The sequence below is a fragment of the Helianthus annuus genome, chromosome 17 (genome assembly GCF_002127325.2).
Source record: "Helianthus annuus cultivar XRQ/B chromosome 17, HanXRQr2.0-SUNRISE, whole genome shotgun sequence".
Classification (NCBI taxonomy): domain Eukaryota; kingdom Viridiplantae; phylum Streptophyta; class Magnoliopsida; order Asterales; family Asteraceae; genus Helianthus; species Helianthus annuus.
Genome location: NC_035449.2, coordinates 32,144,195 through 32,165,338, shown reverse-complemented (window position 1 = coordinate 32,165,338; position 21,144 = coordinate 32,144,195). Strand labels below are relative to the sequence as shown.

The following is a 21,144-nucleotide window of genomic DNA, read 5'->3' as shown; positions in this document are numbered from 1 at the left end:
TATATATATATTTATATTTATAGACACACACTGCAAAAGTGTATATATGTAGATTAATATAGATATATAAAAATATATATTATAAAAAAATTCTGGAATTCTAGAAAGTGTATAAATGTATGCGAATTATTCTAACCGTTTCGATCTCAATAATGTCGTCAACATTCTTCTTCGGGTTATCTATCAGAAAGCCGAACAGGAAAAACAGTTTGAGATGACAGTATCGATTGAGAAGAAGAACCACCAGCTTGGCCTTGTTGTACCAAAAGGCTATAAAATTAATTGTACAATCAATAAGAACTTCACATTACAATAGATAATATTCTGAAAATATTTAAACACATGAATATTGAATAAATACCTCTTCCTGAGTTGTCTAACTTCATCGATTTCTGGATTAAAAAAGATACGTGTACCAAACTTATCATTCTGAACAGTGTATTTTCCTAAACATTTTGGATATAGAAAACCATCAATTAATTAGACTACAATAATAAAACAATCAATTATATTGACGAAATTACCATGCCATTCATTAATCTTTCCGTGCTGAATGACAGCCATTACAGTCTCAGTCGGGTTTTTTATATTCAAGAAATCTTTGAACTGTTGGGCGTATTCATTCCACAATGTACAACCCACTATATTACCACTGAAGAAGAAAAAAAAAAACAGATGCAAACATGGCTGTTATTACAAAAAAAAAATTCACATAACTTAAAAATTAACTAAAGCTGACTTACAATAGCAAGTAATCTCCAACATACAATATCTTTTTAATATACCATGATAGTTGTAATAAATAAGAGAACCCTAACAGCAATTAATACATCTTCATACTTTAAGTGATATATGACAAATAGACAACAATCATTGATAATAAATACCAATCTTGTTACATATAAATACCAATTCTCTTACAAATCTCAAAAATACAAACAAAAGTGGATAATTGCTTATCTACTTTAAGTGATATATGACAAATAGACAACTTGTAATGATTTTGTAATTGTTGGAAAGTTATTCAAGGAAGACAAATATATACAAATCATTTTTAATAAATGCAAATCATTTAAATCCAAAACATTTGCATTAATTTCGGATGAATGAACCTACATGATCTAAATAATACCAATGAAATTAAAAATGCAAATGATTTTACAGAACATATATCTAATAACGCATACAAAAGAACAAAAATCTAAACAATATTCATGGTGAACAAACTTAAGAAACGAACTGAATCTATGTTCATATATGTTCACAAATATGTTCACATATGTTTATATCACAGAAATATGTTCACAAAAATCTAAACATCTACATTATCAAACAAATATGTTCACATATGTTTATATCACAGAAAAATACTTACTCCACATCTTGGAGTTCAAAGTTGATCCTTTTCCTTTCTTTAGGAGCTTTTCCATATATGTCCATATCACTACAGGAAAGGACAGTACCAGCAACATCTACAATAAAATAAGGACGATCACTTCCCAACCAAAATACATACCAAATTTAGCAAATGTTTCGGAAAAGTTATAAAAACTGGAAGTAAACAAAATACATACCAACAGTCAAAAGGTCTTGGCATTCTCCTTTGTCAATAAGTGAATGTGAGATCAGCTTAAAACCGTATTCAACACCTTCCCAACCAACAACAGGTCTAACAGTTGTACAACGATAAAAGTTAATCTTATAAGCATGATTCACAACTTTGTATGGGTCCAGGTTTTCACCAACACCAAACCTGGACAAAACAACAACTGAATCTTCCTGAAGTTGGGAGTCAAAAAAAGATATCAAAGGGCCCTTGATACCAGCCTGAATCTTACAACCCTGAAATGTAAGAAAAAAAACCCTAACATCAAAATACGTTACACAGTTTTATTAAAAAACATAATATCATATTGTACCCAAACCCTAACTCGAACAAATGAATCTTACAAAGATGATTTGTAGCCTGAATTATTGTTCCGAATGTTACAACCCAGAATACATTATGATTTGAATACTTTAATCTTTCAAAAGAGAATACACCACGGAACAATACTCATTTGTTTACATCCTTAGAACAACAAACAGAAATAAATACAAATATCTTCTTATACAAATCATTTTTAATAAATGAAAATCATTTAAATCCATTACAACCCTGAAATGTACGAAAAAACCATAACATCAAAATACATTACAAAGTTAAAAAACCTAATATCATAATGTACCCAAACCCTAACTCGAATAAATGAATCTTACAAAGATGATTTGTAGCCTGAATCTTTCAACCGAATCTTACAACACGGAACAATAGTCATGATTTGAAGCCTGGATCTTTCATCCCAGAATAGATCACGGAACAATAGTCATGGAAAAGAAAGTTAATAAGTATATACCTTCTCATCCAGCAAGATCAGATCCATGCGAAACATTTGGATCCATTTTCTGATGATTCGAACCTTTAGATTCCACATATCTTTCGACGGATTGAGATCATCGATGAAACTAAGAGAAAGAGTCGATCCAGAAGCTTCAAACATGTCCGATTTTGACATCTCCGTGTATTATTGATGATGAAGATCTGTTGAGAAAGAAAAAAGAAGAGAGTAAAGAAGAAGAAGTTCCGGAATGCTTGTATGAGAGATGAGAGATTTAGGTGAAGTGAGGTATATTGACATTTGAAGAGAAATGTGATCATGATATTCAGAATCACTAAATGCAATAACCTTTCCCCATGCAATTCAAATTTCCCCCCAATCTACTTATTATAATTAATTTAGAAAATTACAAACTAAATACAATATCTATTAACATTTTAATACGATATCTATTAATATTTTAATTGGTTTTTATGACATCATCAGATCCTATGTGGCATGCCTCTATGATTGACAAGTACCCGAATTTACATTAGCCTTACTTCTCCTTTTATAGATAAGTAGATTTTTGTCACGTGTCATGTTGTGAGTATTCCTACATTTTATTAACCCTTTTATTTATTCTTAATTAATAATAATAATAATAATTAATACTTGATGGTTGCTTGATTGATTGATTTAATTGATTTTAATTTTTTAGTAAGAAATGTTTTTTTTTTCAAAAAATTAGGTATTTTGTAGATGTGGTCAACATTTAGATTTAATTAATGCATTTACTGGTTGTAATTACCTAAATTCAATTATGCAAAAATTTTAAATGCGTATCTCAAGGTATTATGATGCATGCAAATATTGTAGTAACATTCTTAGTTGAAAAATCATTAGTTCATTACAATCTTGATAACTTAAATGTGACATCTTGGGTTCAAGTCTTACAAAAACATGATATTCGTTGTTAAAAAAACAACATATGTAGAGTTTTTTTTTTTTTTTTTTTTTTTTTTTCAAAAGGGTGTAGTGATTTGGTGGCGATAATCATGGAGTCCCCAGATTTAACAAGGAAGAAGATAGGATGGTTAGGGGATTTTTTAGTATTTCTTTATTTTTTTTTAATGAAAGAACCCATTTTGATAAATACTTTTGAAACAAGTCATTTTGATAAATAATTTTGTCAACTACACCCTTTTAAAAAAACCAAACCTCGTCAAATATACAACAAAACTTGTATAGTTTAACTCGGTAATATTATAGGTATACTTGAGACTAATAAAATAATTAAAAAAATGCAAATGAGGTGCTTGAAAAATACGTGGAGGTATACTGTTATACTTGTTTTTTAATTTTATTTACTTATTTTTTAAAGATATACTTTTAAAAACATACTTTATAAGTAAAAAAGTTTTCTTTACATGGGGGTTATAAAAGATTGTTGATTGATGAGTTTAGCCAGCTATATATTGCATTTTATATAAATATGTATTTAAATTTTATGATATATTATTATACCTTTTATTTTACCATTATTACATGTAACAATGTAATTTCGATGATGAGATGTTTGGTAAAAAAATTAAATTATAGTGTTTTTAATGTACAACCCCGTGTAATACACGAGTTTCTAAACTAGTACAAATAAAACAAAAAAGGTAGTTGCTCGCATTGGGCCTTCGGCAATAATTTAGCATCTTCATTCAAGTCTTATTTGAACGGCTTAAGTTATGTTAAATATGTTTTTGACGAGACTCAAACCATTAACCTCAAACGAAATAACACCTTAAATCCAATGACTTTATCAATTAAAACCAACTAAACTTTTTTTTTAATAGTCACCTAGTTTATAATAATACTTTATTTATATCCACTCATCCTCACGTTATTTTCTCATATAGGGTATGTTTGGCAAAACTAGCTGGTGGCTGGTAGCTGGTAGCTGGAAGCTGCTGGCTGGTAGCTGTTAGCTGGTAGCTGTAGCTTTTTAGATATTAAGGTGTTTGGCAGAGTAGCTGGAGCTTTTAATAAAATGTATAAAATGACCAAAATGGGCATAAATAAAAAAAAACATAATACTAATCGTAATCACACACACACACACACACACACACACACATATATATATATATATATATATATATATATATATATAAGTTATTTCTCAAATGAATAAAACATGATCATTTTCAATTAAATAGAACATAGTTATTGACAAACAGTCATAACATAATATAATATTATTAAATCATTAATGTCGTGCATTCCATATCAAAGTAGCATTTTCGTTGCGAACATGTTTAGCTAAAATTAAATGGATAAATAGCTTAACATACAGTCATGTCACTGAAACATCAAGGTAAAAAACAATAAATCAATCCAAAAGCAATAAAGTTCAAACAAATAGAAACAATAATGTCTTCGTAACATGTCCTCAAAGAAAACTTTAGTTGGTGAGCCTTTACTTTCGTTGTAGCCATGCTAACCTACCATGATCATGTGGCACATTTATAAACATTTCTCTTTTCACGGGATCTTCAAATAAATCCATTGCAAATAACCACAACTCCTCATCTTCTCTTATTAATCCTGCATCTACCATCTGGCTAAGCAAACCCATAGCAGCTTCAATACTAAACTTAGTACTTTGACTGAGTTTGGAAGAATCTGATTCTAATATTTCTAGAGCACGTTGTTGATTCAGGCTACTTTGAGTTAAATGTTCTTTAAGTATTGAAGCTCCCAATGATTCTCTCCCTTTACGTTTCATCTTAACTGGTTTAGGCTTAGTGTTTACTTTAGTAGACTTTTCAAAATTTTTTGCAACCTCACTTGGGCTTAATGTTAGATGCATCATGTTGACTTACTTCATTCAAAAAGTCACCAAAGAAATTGTTACCTCCCTCAACATTGTTATTCTCAAGGTTCTCAACATTATCATCCTCAAGGTTCTCAACATGCACCTCATTGAATGTACTTGGATCCATAGAGGGTGCCACACAATTTTCCCCACTAGCAACTACATCTCCAAATAACTCATCCCACTCTTCTTGTAGTTGTACAGATGGTTGGTTATTTTGAATTGCTAGAACTTTCGGGTTTTCCTACACAACATAATGGTGAATCTTTAGTTATCATTATGACTGAAATATTTTATGGTATTTAAATTTTGAATGAGTTATATTATATCACCTGAAATTTTTTTCCACCATTCATCAGAACAATTAAGTTGCTTTATACTTTCATTCCAACCTAGACCAGTCTCTCCATTCTTAAGTGACTTCCAAATGTTGTACTCTTTTCTCATACTGTCATACTTGTTCTTCATAGCTTTGTCACTGGCGAATTTATGATTTATAACTTTTTCAAATTCTGGCTGAAGAGTGACCCATTTGAATGGGGAAGTTCGACCATGCTTCGTGATATATTTGTTTAGGAGCCGACATAATTCTAAAACCATTTCTTTTGACCAAATTTCTCTTCTCTCTTTCTCTTTTTTAGAATCCATCTTGCAACCATGCATACATACATATGTTTACAAACCTATGATTCTGATATCAGATACAACAATGCTGCATCAAGATCAAATACATCTATGTAGATACTGTTGAGATATTAAAATAGTGCAATTAACGTGACACCTAGGGGTGCAAACGAGCCGAGCCGAGCCCGAGCTTGACCAGGCTCGAGCTCGTTTAACATATGAAAGCTCAAGCTCGGCTCGAAGGTAATTCTTCAAGCTCGAGCTTGGCTCTGGCTCGACTCGTTTACTAAATGAGCTTGTTTTTAGGCTCGGGCTCGAGCTCGTTTAAGCTCGGCTCGTTCGAGCTTCTTTTCACAATGGTAACTAATACTTACCTATTGCAAAAAAAAAAAAAAAAAAAAAAAAAAAAAAACACTTAAAGAAATACAAACTGTTTATAATAAACTCTGTTTCACCATTGGCTCAACGAGTTCATCACATTCTGGAGCTGTAGGGTGAATTTTACTTAAAAAAAATCATTCTTGGGTTGTAGGGTGAAGTTTGCTTAAAAAATCAAATCATCAGTTATTAAAAAATGCATAAAGCACATCTAGGTATGAACACAAAATTCTTGATCGAGTCATCTCTTATAAACCTCTGTAAGATGGTTGTATCCAAATTCTAGATTCAAATTTTTTTCTTTTAATTTGGTTTTTGGAGCAAAATCTGATCAAATATTCTATCCACTCTCCATAAATTCAAATTATTATTTTTTTTGTAGTTGTGACATGGAAGAAAAAAAGGATGAAGAAGAAAGCACATTAAACGAAGGGGAAGCTGACAGTAGAAGACAAACTTCATAAATACGAGTCAAAGACATCATGATTTGATTATTTTATCATCACAGAAGAAGACAAACTTCATCAATTCACTCAAACAACCGACTAGCATAATATCCTAAGTCCTAACATGGTATTTATATAGCTAACAGTAAAAAGAACATGCATACCTTTGCTGCGATCGACCTTTCTTCAATATGGGATGATAGGATTGTAGGTTATTTAAGTAATTTAAACCTTAAAAGCTTGTAGGTTTTTAAATGCTACTAGACCATGTGTAGTGGGGCATTATTTTCAAAAAAAAACGCCCACTCCCCCATTACATAGGAATTTTACACCACAAACTCACCCAGCACCAAATCTGAGCAGCTACCATGCACCCAGTCAATAAATGATCAGAGTTTTCCATCGGACAATCACACAAAATGCAGCCCACTTAATCAACATAGACTTGGACAACTTGAACATGCCATTGTACGTTACTAGACAAACTTTTGTAATTGATTTAAACATAATTATAATAAAAGTATATCAATGATGTCTTTTAAAATAATAAAAATACTATACTTAGTACTTTTTTATAACTCTCTATTTTATAGTATTACTTTTTAGAAAAAAAAATACTAAAGTATACGGGGCCGGCTTAAAATATTTTAGGCCCGAAACGGATAACAAAATTGAGGTCCTTTTCGTAAAAAAATAAAAGAAAAAAATTGCTTTTGATCCTATGATTCATATACCATCTCTGTGTACACAAAGTTATTTATTATAAACCTCAATGTCAACAATTTTTAAGCCAAAATCACCGACATATAATATGTTTTCTTAATAATATGGGCCCTAAGGAAGTGTAGGCCTAAAGCACCTACTTTATTTCACTCCCCTTGAGCCGACCCTGAAAGTATACGTAAGATACTTGACTTAATAAAAAAACGATGAAACTAACTCTTTGACTTATCCAGAAATCGGATCTTTTGGATTCTCATGTTGTCGTCATAATGTCATTTACTACGTCGGTAATCTTTTCTTAAGGCCACAGTTAATGGTTTATGTGGGCCTCATTTAACTGTTGAAGTTGGGCCATAAAATTCACTTGGGAAGTTTACCAAAGAGTGGGCCCTTTAACACGGTTTGGGCGTGCTAAAATGCTAAAAGTTATTTTGTGTTTTGGGCCCCTGAGTCCTGACAACTATTTGTTAGCAGGTTAAACTAAAAGTAAACCCAATCCAATACTAAAAAAAACTGGTTTGGGCCGACCCAGTTTAAGCCTCGAGTTGGTTTGAGCCCAAATCGGTATGGGCCCGAAAAAAACCAGTTTGTGTGATACAAAATGACCGGTTTGAACTTTTTTTAAAAAACGGCTTACGAACCGAACTGGTTTGGGCCTAACCCTGGTTTTTGTACACCTCTAGGTTAAGCGTAGTCGCCATGCATCAGTGCAACAATTTAATACGATATTGCCATGTACACGCAAGGGCGGACTCACATAGAATGGCTCGAGGTCCCCGGACCTCAATGTTTTTTAAAAAATTAGTAAATCCGGTATATTAAATTTTATAAGTACCCCATAAATACAATTAGGTGGACACCACAAAAAGAAAAGGAAAACTGGTGTAGTGGTATGAGTTCTAACCTTGTATAGCCTGTTTTTTCTGTTTTTTTTTTTTATCTAATGGAAGAAGAGTTGGAAGATATCTTATGGGTACTGCAGGCGGTGGTAACTATGAGGTGCAAGGAAGGATACACGTATTCAATCGCGTCACCCCCATACCTCAGATTCTCAGAAGCCGTTAATCTGTTTCTGACGTTGTTAGTTCACTATTCATTAAGTTTGGTTATTGATAGATTTAGATTCAAAACTCGCTCTAACCCCATCCGAAGACCAACCCAAAAAATTTAACGTTTTGTTATGAAAACTTTAATGTTTTGTTATGAAAATTTTGAATATTGAAAAAAATAGACCCCATTGGAAAAGAAAATTCTGGGCCCCGCCACGGTGTACATGTGGATACCGAATTCTGACTTGAGGTAGATGTTAAGAGTGTGGATTTTGGTTAGTTATAAAAGTTAGTTAGTTAGTTATATTTATCTTGTATCAGTTGTTAATTATTTGTAAAACACTTTCCTTTTGTTACATTTATCTCTGGATTAGAGCTCTTAAACTTTAGGTTAGATTTGATTTAAATCAAAGTAGTTTTTCGCATGTGAATCGTATGCAATTATTACGAATGATTTGAGGGTGGATACTGGATCCATTACACGTTATACCATTATTTATCATTTAGATAAGATATTACACCGTCACCTTTCTTAGGAAACACAACATAAACACAAATACACATTAAAGCCATTAGCAACAATACACAATGCAACAACTTATGGTTAAACCCTTTCTTTGATCATGAGATATGAGAGAACCAAAGCAACGAAACCTCCAACCACAACCGAGGGAGAAACCATAGTGGTTCCAGAGGGTGCGGGAGCAGGAGACATGCTCATACCGGGCATGTTGGGATCCATGGCGGCAGCTGCCGCCATCATTGCGGCAAAGCAGACGACAAACAATGTAGCCGGAGATCCAGAAGTCATTGTTAAGTAATGGTGGTGTGTTTGTTGAAGATTTTGTGGGCTGTGATTGATGGAAATGATATGGTGTTATATAGAGATGTTATTAATGTTGTTGACGGGGTTGATGAGCTAGCAATGGGTTTGTAGTATATGATGACGACGGTAGGCCACCGTGAAAACCCAAGCTAAGGATCTTCTTCAATGGCACGTTGACATGACATCTATTGGTTTCTATGGCAATGTAACATAAAATATATGCAAGGTCAAAGGTATTGATAATTTCACCGGAGAAAACAAATCATTTTGTATTGGTTTACCTACAACTATTTGCTTTTTTTGTTTGTATGTCATTGTATTTATATAAAAAGTAGTATTATATTCGAAACGATAACGAACATATTACATGTATACACTTTTACATTTTATATATATCAGTCACCTTATATTCTGCTAACATTATAATTACCCTTGAATATATTGTGTTGTTATACTTATATAACTTTTAGATAATTCTTTGTATAAAGTTGTGGTGTGCTTAATTTTATTTACGTTTCGATATAACTTTTATTCGATATTGAGTTGTGAATAGTAACGTATATGTGATAGAAACACAAACGTACATGTGACATGTTCCAAGTATAGGGTGGTGACTGGTGATACCCTTATTTTTACCTACATATCAATAAAAGTTATTTTTTTTAGTTATTACCATGACAAATTACGTATCAATAAAAGTTATTTTTTTGGTTATTACCGTGACAAATTACGTATCAATAAAAGTTATTTTTTTTAGTTATTACCGTGACAAATTACGTATCAATAAAAGTTATTTTTTTAGTTATTACCGTGACAAACAAAACCTATACCGTCATGAGTTGTGATGAATCGAATAACGTTGTTGATATTATCCGAACCTGTATTCATTTTTATGGATTTCGATCAATGTAAGACATGTGTCGATATCCTCTTCGGCATATCTCTTTTAGTTGCTATATATACGGCATGCTTAATTGTAATGTACCGGTAAAGAAGAGAACCAAACCGGACCGGTACCGGTACCGTCCGAATGCCCGCCGCAACGGATGGGGAATCCCTATTAATAACAAAAGAAATCATGCTGTTTTAACAAGAAAATTGGCAACTGAATACGAATATACAATCTGCACAATATGTCTTCCATTAAGCAATAATTTATAACACCACTCTGAATCAATCTGCGTACTCAATCTTTTGCCTGATTATATTGTGGACACACAACTTAAAAGCAAATTGAGAGATTTAGAAGTTTAGTTACTCCAATATCCCCGACCACTTGTAACTTTTTTTTGGAATAATAATGTGATAAACAATGCTTTACTTGCGTGTTCATTTGTTTGGGTTTCAGTTAGGGCTGGTAATTCATAACATATTTAAAACTTGAAAAAACTATCCATATTTTATACTTTTTTAAAAATAACTAAAATTAGAATGTCAAGCTCCATCATTTCTCCTTCTTGGTATATAAAGCATATTAGTAGAGTGTCAGGCCAGTGGCAGACTCAAAAAAATTTTTCATGGGGGGTGGAAATTTTTAGGGTCGTTTGTCTTTCGCTAAATAATATTTTTTTTCAGCCCGGATCATGCTAGGTCATACCAAAAAAGATATTAAAACGAAATTTTATATAACCAATAGAAGTATGTCAAATGTCATTACAAATTCGCTATTAAAATCTAACAAATCTAAAGTTGTTCTCTACAAATTTTCATTTTTTTAAATCTAGTATATCCAATGTTTGTAAAATCGGATTGGAAAGTGAACCAAACGTGTTATAGGTCCAATGGTCCGACCATTTGGCTCGGATTAAGAACTAAATCAAGTACAAATAAATATTAACGTGATAAGCATACAAACAAAACAATAAACGTTTTGAATTAGAGTAATAATTATCATATTTTTTCATTTTATTTTAGTGTAATATATAATAATAATTACTCTAGTGTTACATAATCATTCTAGTTATTTGTACGCTTCTAACGTTAAAAGTATATCATTCTTACACTATATGTGTGACTGTGTGTGTAAGAAGAGTAAACCTTATTAAACAATAAACCAAATAAAAGAAAAATACAATTAAAATAAAAATCTTTATATTAGGTGAAATAAATTAATTGGTAAATGAGTGGTAACGATTTTATAGGGCTGGCATATCGTATATACCCGTGCCCGATAAGACACGATACACGAAAGGCCATACACGAACAAGACACGATAAGATTTCGTGTCCTTTTTTTCAAACACGAACACGACACGATATACACGAAAATTACCTATTAATACCTGTTAACGAACACTAAAATAATCATATATTTAGAACCTGTTTAGTGAAACAAAACTTGTCAAAAGTTCACAAACAGCTTAAATAATCCATAAACACCGAATACTTAACAAGTTTAAAACAAAAGTCCATAAACGACAAATCACAAAAGACTTAAATAATTCAATACATCCATTAAAAACAAGTTCAAAGTTCCCATGGTTCTCTTCTGAGATCTGTATTTCCAACAATTCAAACCTGCACATAATTATTTCCATCTATTTGACACTGGTAAATTTTTTAATTCCAACAATTCTATTTGACAAAAGTCCATAAACGGCAAATCACAAAAGACTTAACAAGTTTGAAGTAAAGAAGGATGATTCACGCTCTAACCTATTATTTCCATCTATTTGATACTGGTATATTTTTTATTTAATTAAAAATAAAATCTTAAAATGTCTTAACGGGTACATAACAGGTAAACATGTATCTAACCTGTTTAGACATGAAAATTAACAGGTTGTTTCGTGTCTACCTGTTTAGTACACGATACCTGTTAAGGTCATACACGATACCTGTTAAGGTCGTGTAGGTTCGTGTCGTGTATTCATGTAAAATTGCCAACCCTAAGATTTCACATTGTTTTTTACTACGCTTAAACAGATAAAATTTCCTGTTTTATATCTTCACTCACAAAAACTCAAATAATAAAGAAAGAACAGAGATTGAAATCGTTCTCATAACATTTAAATTAAACTAAATAATAAAGAAAGAAAGTCTGCAAAGATTGAAATCGTGCTCGTAAGGCCATAGTGTGTACTCTAACATTTAGAGTGTTAATAATGACATGACATATTAACTAACATTGCAAACCACTCTCTCCTTGTGTTAAAGGGCATAATGGGTTATGTTTTAACATGTTAACCCAATGATAAGAGATTAAATTAATTATTCTTTTCTTTTTTAGACCAAAAACCATTAAAAGATAGGGTTAGATGAAGTTAATGGGATTAAACCATTTCCTTGGAGTGAGGCAAAGTGAAATGGAGAAAAAAGGTTGATGTGACACTTAGGTGGAGTTATGATAGGTTAAAGTATACCCAAAGGCCTAACATTTAAATTAAAAATTGGACCGATATTTATTAACGAGGCCCACTCCAACACATCAATAATGATAGCTTAGGCGTAGGATTTTTAGTCTTTACTTTTTTTCTCCACCGCTCCCCGTGTTCGTCTTTTACCAGATAGCTGCTGATGAGGCTGCAGTCGCCGTAGATGACATCAACCAAACATACTCCGTCCTCTAATTCCGTCGATGCACTCAGATCCAATCAGATCCAATGATTCCGTCTAGCTCTCATTATCACTCATGATCTCAATGTTCTTAATGATAAGTTCATGCAAGTCGACATGCAAACGGTCGAGGAATTGCAGTCCGTTGACATCGAATAACTGTACTTGTCACTATATGATTCACCGAGCGTCCAAGCAAGCTCAAGTTCTAGAAAAAAAATAAGGGGTAGCGTAAAGAAATAAATAGGAGTCGCATGGAAGGAAACTCACGTCTATGGAACGACTACTTTGCTCTGTAACATGTGTTTGGTGATGTCCAATTTAGACATTACCAGATGAATTGTTCACTTTTCCTTAGAATTGTAAATAACCTATCTGTAGATTATTCTCGTACTTTTCACAATGTACGGATACAGCTGGCAGAACAGAGCTTTTTTTTATTCAGAAATGCGCATCCGCCATACGTCAGTTGACGTAGTACGTACGGATAAGTGAAGTTACGACCATGGAATGTTTAAAATTTTTTTGCAAGTTTGTTATCGAACTATATTATAAAGCGTACATGAGTAAGCCTAATGAAACGGACATCCAATGGTTATTGGAGGCTCAAGAAAGCTGACATGTCTTTATAGGAATGCTTGGCAGTATTGACCGTATGTATTGGAGATGGGAAAATTGCTCTATTGCATGGCACGGGCAGTATACTCTTCGTGGTCACGAATATGCCACCATAATGCTCAAGGCAGCTGCATCATGTGAGACATGCTTTTTTGGAGTTGTCGGGTTGAACAATGACATCAACGTCATAGATCAGTCATTGATATTCAATGACGTCTTAAAAGGCTTTCAACCGCCTTGCAATTTTACAGTGAATGATCAGATGAAATACAACCATGGATACTATCTTGTAGATGAAATTTACCAGAAATTGATCACTTTTGTTAAAAGGTTCTCGCATCGACAAGGCAAAAAAATAAAATTATTAAAAAAGAAACACGAGTCAGCAAAAAATGATGTGGAAATGGCGTTTTGTGTCCTCCAGACTCAACTCAATGGCACGTTATACAAGGACCAACAAAGATTTGGAGCCCAAGAGCTATAACCGATGTAATGTACGTGTGCATAATACTAATTGCTACACAACATGATCATAGATAGAAAATGAATGTTATATCGTATCCGAGTGGGATAATGATAAGGTTGAGGATGTCCCCCCACCATTACATAACCCGATAGGAAATTTTTTTAAACGCTTGAAATGGGTTAGAGATTTACGTGACATAGAAGCTCATTACACCCTTCGACACAGTTTGACCGAGCACATTGGGACACATAGGCAGTCGGAGCAAGATCAAGAGTAGTTGTGTTTTATTATGTAATTTATTCTTTTTTATTTGCTTTATGTTTTTATTTGTAGGTTTTAATAGTGTCTTTTATTGTTGTAAGGTGTTTTCTTTAATTTAATAGATTATATGTTTATTAAAATTTTATTTTATTTTTTATGTATTTTAGTTATTTTAAGATATTTTAAGTAGAAAGAAATACATTTATTAAATAAAAAAGAAATAATATTAATTTTTAAGTAAATTATCGATTAGATAAGTAAATTATTAACATGTTACTTGGAGGAAAAAGTAGGTTTAAAGTGGTTGAGGTTTGGAATGATATGATATGCTCATATGGCATATCTAAATTTTAAAGGGTATATTTTTCCGGGTGCTCTAAAGTAGGTATGGTCTTTTTTTTTCAAATACTCGTACCCGTACCGGTTTTAGTTATTCGGTACATGTATCGGTACCCAGTTTTATTGATTTTGGTATTCGGTATTTTAGGTATTGGTACGGGTATAGGTAAAAACGGGTACTGGTACCAAATTTTATATAGACCTTTAAAAGTTTTTTTTTTACATTACGTTTTATTTCGTATTATAGTATTTATAGTACTCGTATTGATTTTACCTATTTGGTACTTGTACTATATTGGTACTCATACCAATTTTACCTATTTGGTATTCATACGAGTGCTCAAAAACTAAATAAAAACAAAACGGTGCCAAAGCGGATACCGTACCAAAATACTCGTGCCGTACCAATTTATTTGGTGATGACTGTCGTAAGGGTCATGCAAAAACCTAATTAAACTAAGTAGATAACGTAAGTATGGTATCGTATTCACGGGGAATATGTGGTTAGTGTTTTGCTAAATTATTTAATTAGCTACTAATAATCTAAAATTAGGGTTTTGGTTGATTTGAAAGAAACTAAAAAAACTAATTACAAGAAAAGATATTAGATTTATAAAACATAACTTTCTCCAAACTTGAGGTTCTAGGTTTCACAAAACTCAATTTACTTAGTTAATTTACTCGATGTAAATTATTATTCTTTTAAATAATGCAATAACTGGTCATTACATAGACATGATGCTGGAAAGTTGATTAATTTAAGATGGTAATCAAACATAGGTCTTTGTCATCAGATCTTTTATAGTTCAATTAACCCTATTTAGTAGCGTGAGTCAACTTACTCTATGTCACCTTACAAGTTACTAAGTTTTGTCATCAACGGTACAAGTTGTAAAGTAAGAACTCAAAACACATGCAAATAATTCAAATAAACCAACACATCAGTGCTGAACTAGCTTGAGAGATGTGTATTGACTTTCAAATTCGTCCCTGATGTCGTATAATGACGGCTGAAACTTTTTTAATAATGAGAAGTGATCCCAAAAACCTATTTTACGTCCTTTAAATAAGTTTCCCCGTCTCCTGTCTTTAAAACAAGAGTAAATTACAAGTTTTGTCCTTTATGTTTACATCAAATTGCAGGCGTTGTCCTTCTGGCCAAAAGTTTACAGGCGGTGTCCTTAACCTTTCAAAATCTTGCACGTTTTGTCCTTTAGGCCAAACCTGGTTAGAAATCTTAGTTAATTTTTGTCATGTACAATGCACATGAGGGCACAATAGTCTTTTTATATCTCAACCCTTTCATTTATAACCCTCACCAAAAGTTTCTGAAGCATCAGTCTCTACTACAAAAGTTTCTTTGAAATCTGGTAATGCTAGCACAGGAGGTTCACTCATACTGATTTTCAACTGCTCAAAAGCCTGCTGAGCCAAGCTGGACCACTTAAAAGAATCTTTTTTGAGTAACTGTGTTAATGGCTTAGTAATGGTACCATACCCTTTCACAAACCTCCGATAATACCCTGTAAGACCCAAGAATCCCCTCAATTCCTTGACATTAGTTGGTACAGGCCACCTTTGAATGGCTGATACTTTAGCTGGATCTGTGGACACCCCTTTTTGAGAAATTATATGGCCCAGATACTCCAGTTTAGTAGCCCCAAATTCACGTTTACTTTTCTTAGCAACCAACTGATGTTGTCTTAAAACTTGCAATACATCTCTTAAATGAGACATGTGAGTATCCCAACATGGGCTGTAAACCAATATGTCATCAAAGAAGACCAGTACATACTTCCTCAAATACTGCTTAAAGACTTGATTCATTAGTCCTTGAAAGGTAGAAGGGGCATTTGTAAGGCCAAAAGGCATTACCAGAAATTCAAAATGGCCACTGTGAGTTTTAAATGCAGTTTTATGTATATCAGCCTCATCCATCCTAATTTGATAATATCCAGCTTTAAGATCCAACTTAGAAAAATACTTAGTACCATGTAATTCATCCATCAGATCTTCTACCAAAGGAATAGGGAATCTGTCTGGAATGGTAGCCTGATTTAGCTTCCTGTAATCAATACACATCCTCCAGGATCCATCTTTCTTCTTTACCAAAACCACTGGAGATGCAAATGAACTAGTGCTGGACCTTATTACCCCTTGTTCCAGTAATTCATTAGTCATTTTTTCTGTCACATCTTTCTGAATTACCGGATATCTATAGGGCCTTAAATTCACTCCTTCAGTTCCATGTTTCAAGGGAATCCTGTGATCAAATTGTCCCCTTAAAGGTGGTAAAGTTTTTAAATCTTGAAAGACATCATCAAAGGCTACCAACAGCTGTTGTAACTGTTGTTTCTGGACAACATTTTGTGGAGTTTCTTGCAATAAGACAGAAGTAGCATTACTGTACCCATCAATTGCACATACTTGAATCATAGTTAACTCTCCCCTCTGCTGACCAATCTTCTTTAAGTTGCCCTTATTAATTTGTGAAAAACTTCTACCCTGTTGTCCCCTTAATACCACCTTATGGCCCTTGAATTTGAATGCCACCGTTCTGTCATTATAATTCATTTTGATACTACCCAAAGTGGTAAACCACTGTACTCCCAACACCAAATCACATCCACCCAACGGCATAACATACACATCCGCCTTAAACTGAATTCCCTGCATTTTCCAACAAAACCCTTTAACCATTTGGTCACAAATTTCTTCATGGCCATTTGCTACCTTTACCAACATGGCTGGCCCTTTAACCAGTTTACACCCTAACTGCTTTGCTAATGTAACATCTAAGAAATTATGAGAACTACCCGTATCCATCAGCAGCTGTAGTTCATATTTTCCATAATGACCAGTAACTCTTATGGACTTGTACATATCATTTCCCTCAACTGCATTTACCGACATCTGTGCACACTCCATTATTACTTCTTCCTCTGTTTCAACCTCATCCTCCAACCACTCCACTTCTATATGATACAACTGGGGTCTTTTATTACCTCTACACACATGATCTTGTGAATATTTCTCATCACAATTAAAACATAACCCCTTAGCTCTTCGTTCATCCATTTCACTTTTGGTTAAAGTCTTTCTAATCACATTCTTTTTAATTTCTGAATTCAAAGGTTTGTTGTATGGTGTCATCTGTTTACTACTAACTGGATTCGGTAAAACAGCTGGCTTAAACCCAAATCTACCCTTCTTGGCTTTAATAGTTGCTTCTTGAAGCTTTGCTAAGCAAAAGGCTTCTTGAATGTTTTTAGGAATAAACATCCTTACCTGCAACTGTATCTCATCCTCTAACCAAGCCAAAAAACAACTCAAAGCATATTCACCCTGTAACTGCAACCTACTAATAATAGCATCAAACTTATCATGATATTCTTGAACTGTGGCTGTTTGTTTTAAGTTTTTTAACTCAGTCATTGGATCATCAAACAGTTTACCAAATCTGACTTTTAAAGCTTCTACTAATTCTACCCAAGATAATACCTCACCTTCAATTCTTTGACTAATAAAAGATTGATACCACTGCAATGCTTTATCCTCAAAATGAATAGCAGCTAACCTCACTTTTGTTGCATCTGTCACCCTATCAAGCTGAAAGAATTGTTCCACTTTGAACAACCATGCATTAAGATCATTGCCATTGAATCGAGGAAATTCAATTTTCGTCAGTCTTGCCGCAAAATTGAACCCCTCTCCTTCAACCTGTAAATCTTGTCTCTGGTGATTCCTTGAATTGGTTTGATTATTGACTATCTGAGTCAACTGTAGAGACAGCCCGGTCACCATGTTCCTCATTTCTTCCAATGCCTTCGTATTTTCCTCTATTCGATTATTCAATTGCTAACTAGTTTCAGCATCATCTGCATCGTTGTGACCATGCCTCTTTGTCATCTTGACTTGAAATTGATCTGAACAAAGATCAATTGAGATTTGAATTGAACGGACTCAAATGAAGGAATTCAATCGAACAATGATTGAATTCAGAAATTGAAATTGAATGCGGTAGATTTTCCCCAATTAGCTGAATTAGGGTTCGCTTTTGAGTTGAATCAAGAGCGTCCAAGGATAGACAGCTCTGTTACCAATGATACGAATTAAGAATTGAATGAGCTCAAGATTGAATCAACAATGGTTGAACTCAATTAACGTTCAGGAAGCTAAGAAATTGAGCTAGCTACCGAGAGTTCGTTAATGACAGTTGACAGAAGGATTGAGAAGAATTGTTATTATTTCCAAAGATACCCTACACTATTACAAGTTGTCACTTTTATACACAACTTTACAACTAACTTCCTAACAACTAATTCTTCCAACTAACCCTCAACAACTTGTATCCAACCTGTCATACCTAACTAACTTGCAACTACTCAATTAGTTCGTATCAATAAACTCGCAAGCTTTAGGCGGTCATCAAAACGCGCATAAAAGAGAACGAAAGAAGAAGCAAAGGTCACTATTAGAAGCTCGAAAAGACATCATCGATCATTATCTCCAAACCTACAACAAGAGCATTAATAATGATGTGATCGACGTAAGTTTTCATGGTTATTTTACTGGTGAATTTAGTGAACCAGATGGCATTTCTTTTGGTTTGTACGATGAAGATCTAGTATCCTTTAAGGATACATACAATTCTGCTTGGAAGCATGCCACAAGCTCAAGAAGGATGTTTTGTTTATCATCAGATGAATCAAAGCAAACTTACAAAGATTTGGATCTTCAATTGGCTCTAAGTTCATACTCTACTAACATATCTTAGAGAGTGGCGGAGCCAGAAACTTTTTCTTATGGTGTCTTTTTTTTTATGGATACCCGGTTTATAGTAATCCGGGGTCGAACTTTTTGGATTGGTTCGGATCTAGTCGGGTCAAATCACATAATAAAAGCAAATATCACAGTAAAAGTACAATGTCATTGAGCAAAAATACATAATAAAATTACAAAGTCAATTGAAATATATAAAAAAATGCATTTAATAGTTGCTCTGTAAGCATTTTCATGTTTTGAAAATGATTCAAGTGCACGCATCATTCAGATGATCATCAAACATCATGTTAGGTTAAACAATTGAAACAAAACCAATTAGACATGGGGCTATAATGCTTACTGGATTAGAAAAAATAAAAAAATTAAGCATGGACCTTTAATGATTTAAAGTATACTAATTAAATTCAAGTAACTGGGCTTAATTTTTGAAATATAAATTTGTTTATTATGTAATTCTTTTAGAAGAAAACAAAACAATGGTGTCGTTTGTAAAAAGATAATGGTGTCGCTCGTAAAAAACAACGGTGTCGCTCGAATTTTCCTATTATACGTTGTATTTGCTACACAAAATTCAATGGTGTCGGACGACACCATTGTTCAAAGTGTGGCTCCGCCACTGATCTTAGATTTGGTAATACTTGTCATGAATAAAGTACGTAGGGAACTTTGAGAGAAAACTTACAAATTCTTTTTGAGAATCCCATTAATCTTCTCGTTATCTTGATGTTAAAAAATATAAGTTTCGATAACAAAGAACGTTAAAGCTCATAATTGTATTTGTGTTGCTTATTACTAGGTTTTGTTGGTAAAGAATCCAATTAAGCTAGCTTTTAATTGTATAGGCTTTAATTATAATACTAGCTTATAAACTCGTGTATTACAAGGATTAAATATAAAAAAGAAAACTTAGATTGAATAATATTTTAATTTATAAGTGTTACAAACACGTGTATTACACACGTAAAAGAAAGAAAAATGTAAATGATCCTTCTATGTAATCCTGATCACATAGTTAAAAAAGTGTAATAATAGGATAATCTAATATTGTGTTTTTCCGATTAGTATTAATATAAGAATGGTTTAATAAAAAAGATCTAGTTACTGTATATTTTTACTTTATGATAGTATTTAATAAAATACATTGTATTTATCTAATAATATTAATTAAATAGTACATCCTAATATGGTTATGAACATGTTTAAATTAAATTAATTATATTAGTAAGGATAAGGATTAAAAAATATTTTTAAATAAAATGTAAATCTAAATTGTAAGGTTGAAGGAGAAAGTGACACATGAGAATAATTGGAATCCTATATTAATAGTTTTAAAGATTTTATGTTTATTGAAAATTAAATTAGAGTGACACGTGCCATTAAGGAGACTTTTTATTAGTATCAGATTTGTTACTTTTTCATCTTTATTAATAATTAATATTTTAAATCATCTGTTTTTAGAAATATATGTGGTTAATCTTAATGATGTGTTATATTATCAAATAAAGTTAATATAATAATGCATACATAATTAATTTGGAGATATTAATAATAACAAAACATTATAATAGTTTTGTTATACATAGTAATAAACTAATGATTAAAAGACTTTTGATTTTAAAGAATATTCATATTAAATACAGACATATTAAAAAATATAATTATTATATTTTTATCGTATGTCATAGAAGGTGAAGATAATGTTGATCTTTAATATGTAAAATCGGTATATTCAAGAGATAAAGTAATTCTTATATAATCCAACCATTATAGTATATCAATTTTTTTAGGGAAAAGATTTAGAATTATTTATTAAGGTGAATGATGGCCTTTATATTAATTTATTATTATT

The 21,144-nt window shown here is 32.5% G+C and overlaps 2 protein-coding genes across 2 annotated transcripts; one reads left to right on the top strand and one right to left on the bottom strand.

Annotated features, from left to right (window-relative positions):
- Positions 1–13,460: 13,460 nt before the first annotated feature.
- LOC110924091 lies at positions 13,461–13,928 on the top strand. Its single transcript, XM_022168128.1, has one exon. The coding sequence runs from the start codon at positions 13,461–13,463 to the stop codon at positions 13,926–13,928; it is 468 nt and encodes a 155-aa protein (XP_022023820.1).
- Positions 13,929–15,812: 1,884 nt separating this feature from the next.
- LOC110924092 lies at positions 15,813–18,323 on the bottom strand. The gene has a single exon (XM_022168129.1). The coding sequence runs from the start codon at positions 18,321–18,323 to the stop codon at positions 15,813–15,815; it is 2,511 nt and encodes an 836-aa protein (XP_022023821.1).
- Positions 18,324–21,144: the final 2,821 nt, after the last annotated feature.

Excerpts from the sequence above, each read along its gene's own strand:
- LOC110924091 (XM_022168128.1), top strand. The coding sequence starts at position 13,461 with ATGCTTGGCAGTATTGACCGTATGTATTGGAGATGGGAAAATTGCTCT.
- LOC110924092 (XM_022168129.1), bottom strand. The coding sequence starts at position 18,323 with ATGAGGAACATGGTGACCGGGCTGTCTCTACAGTTGACTCAGATAGTC.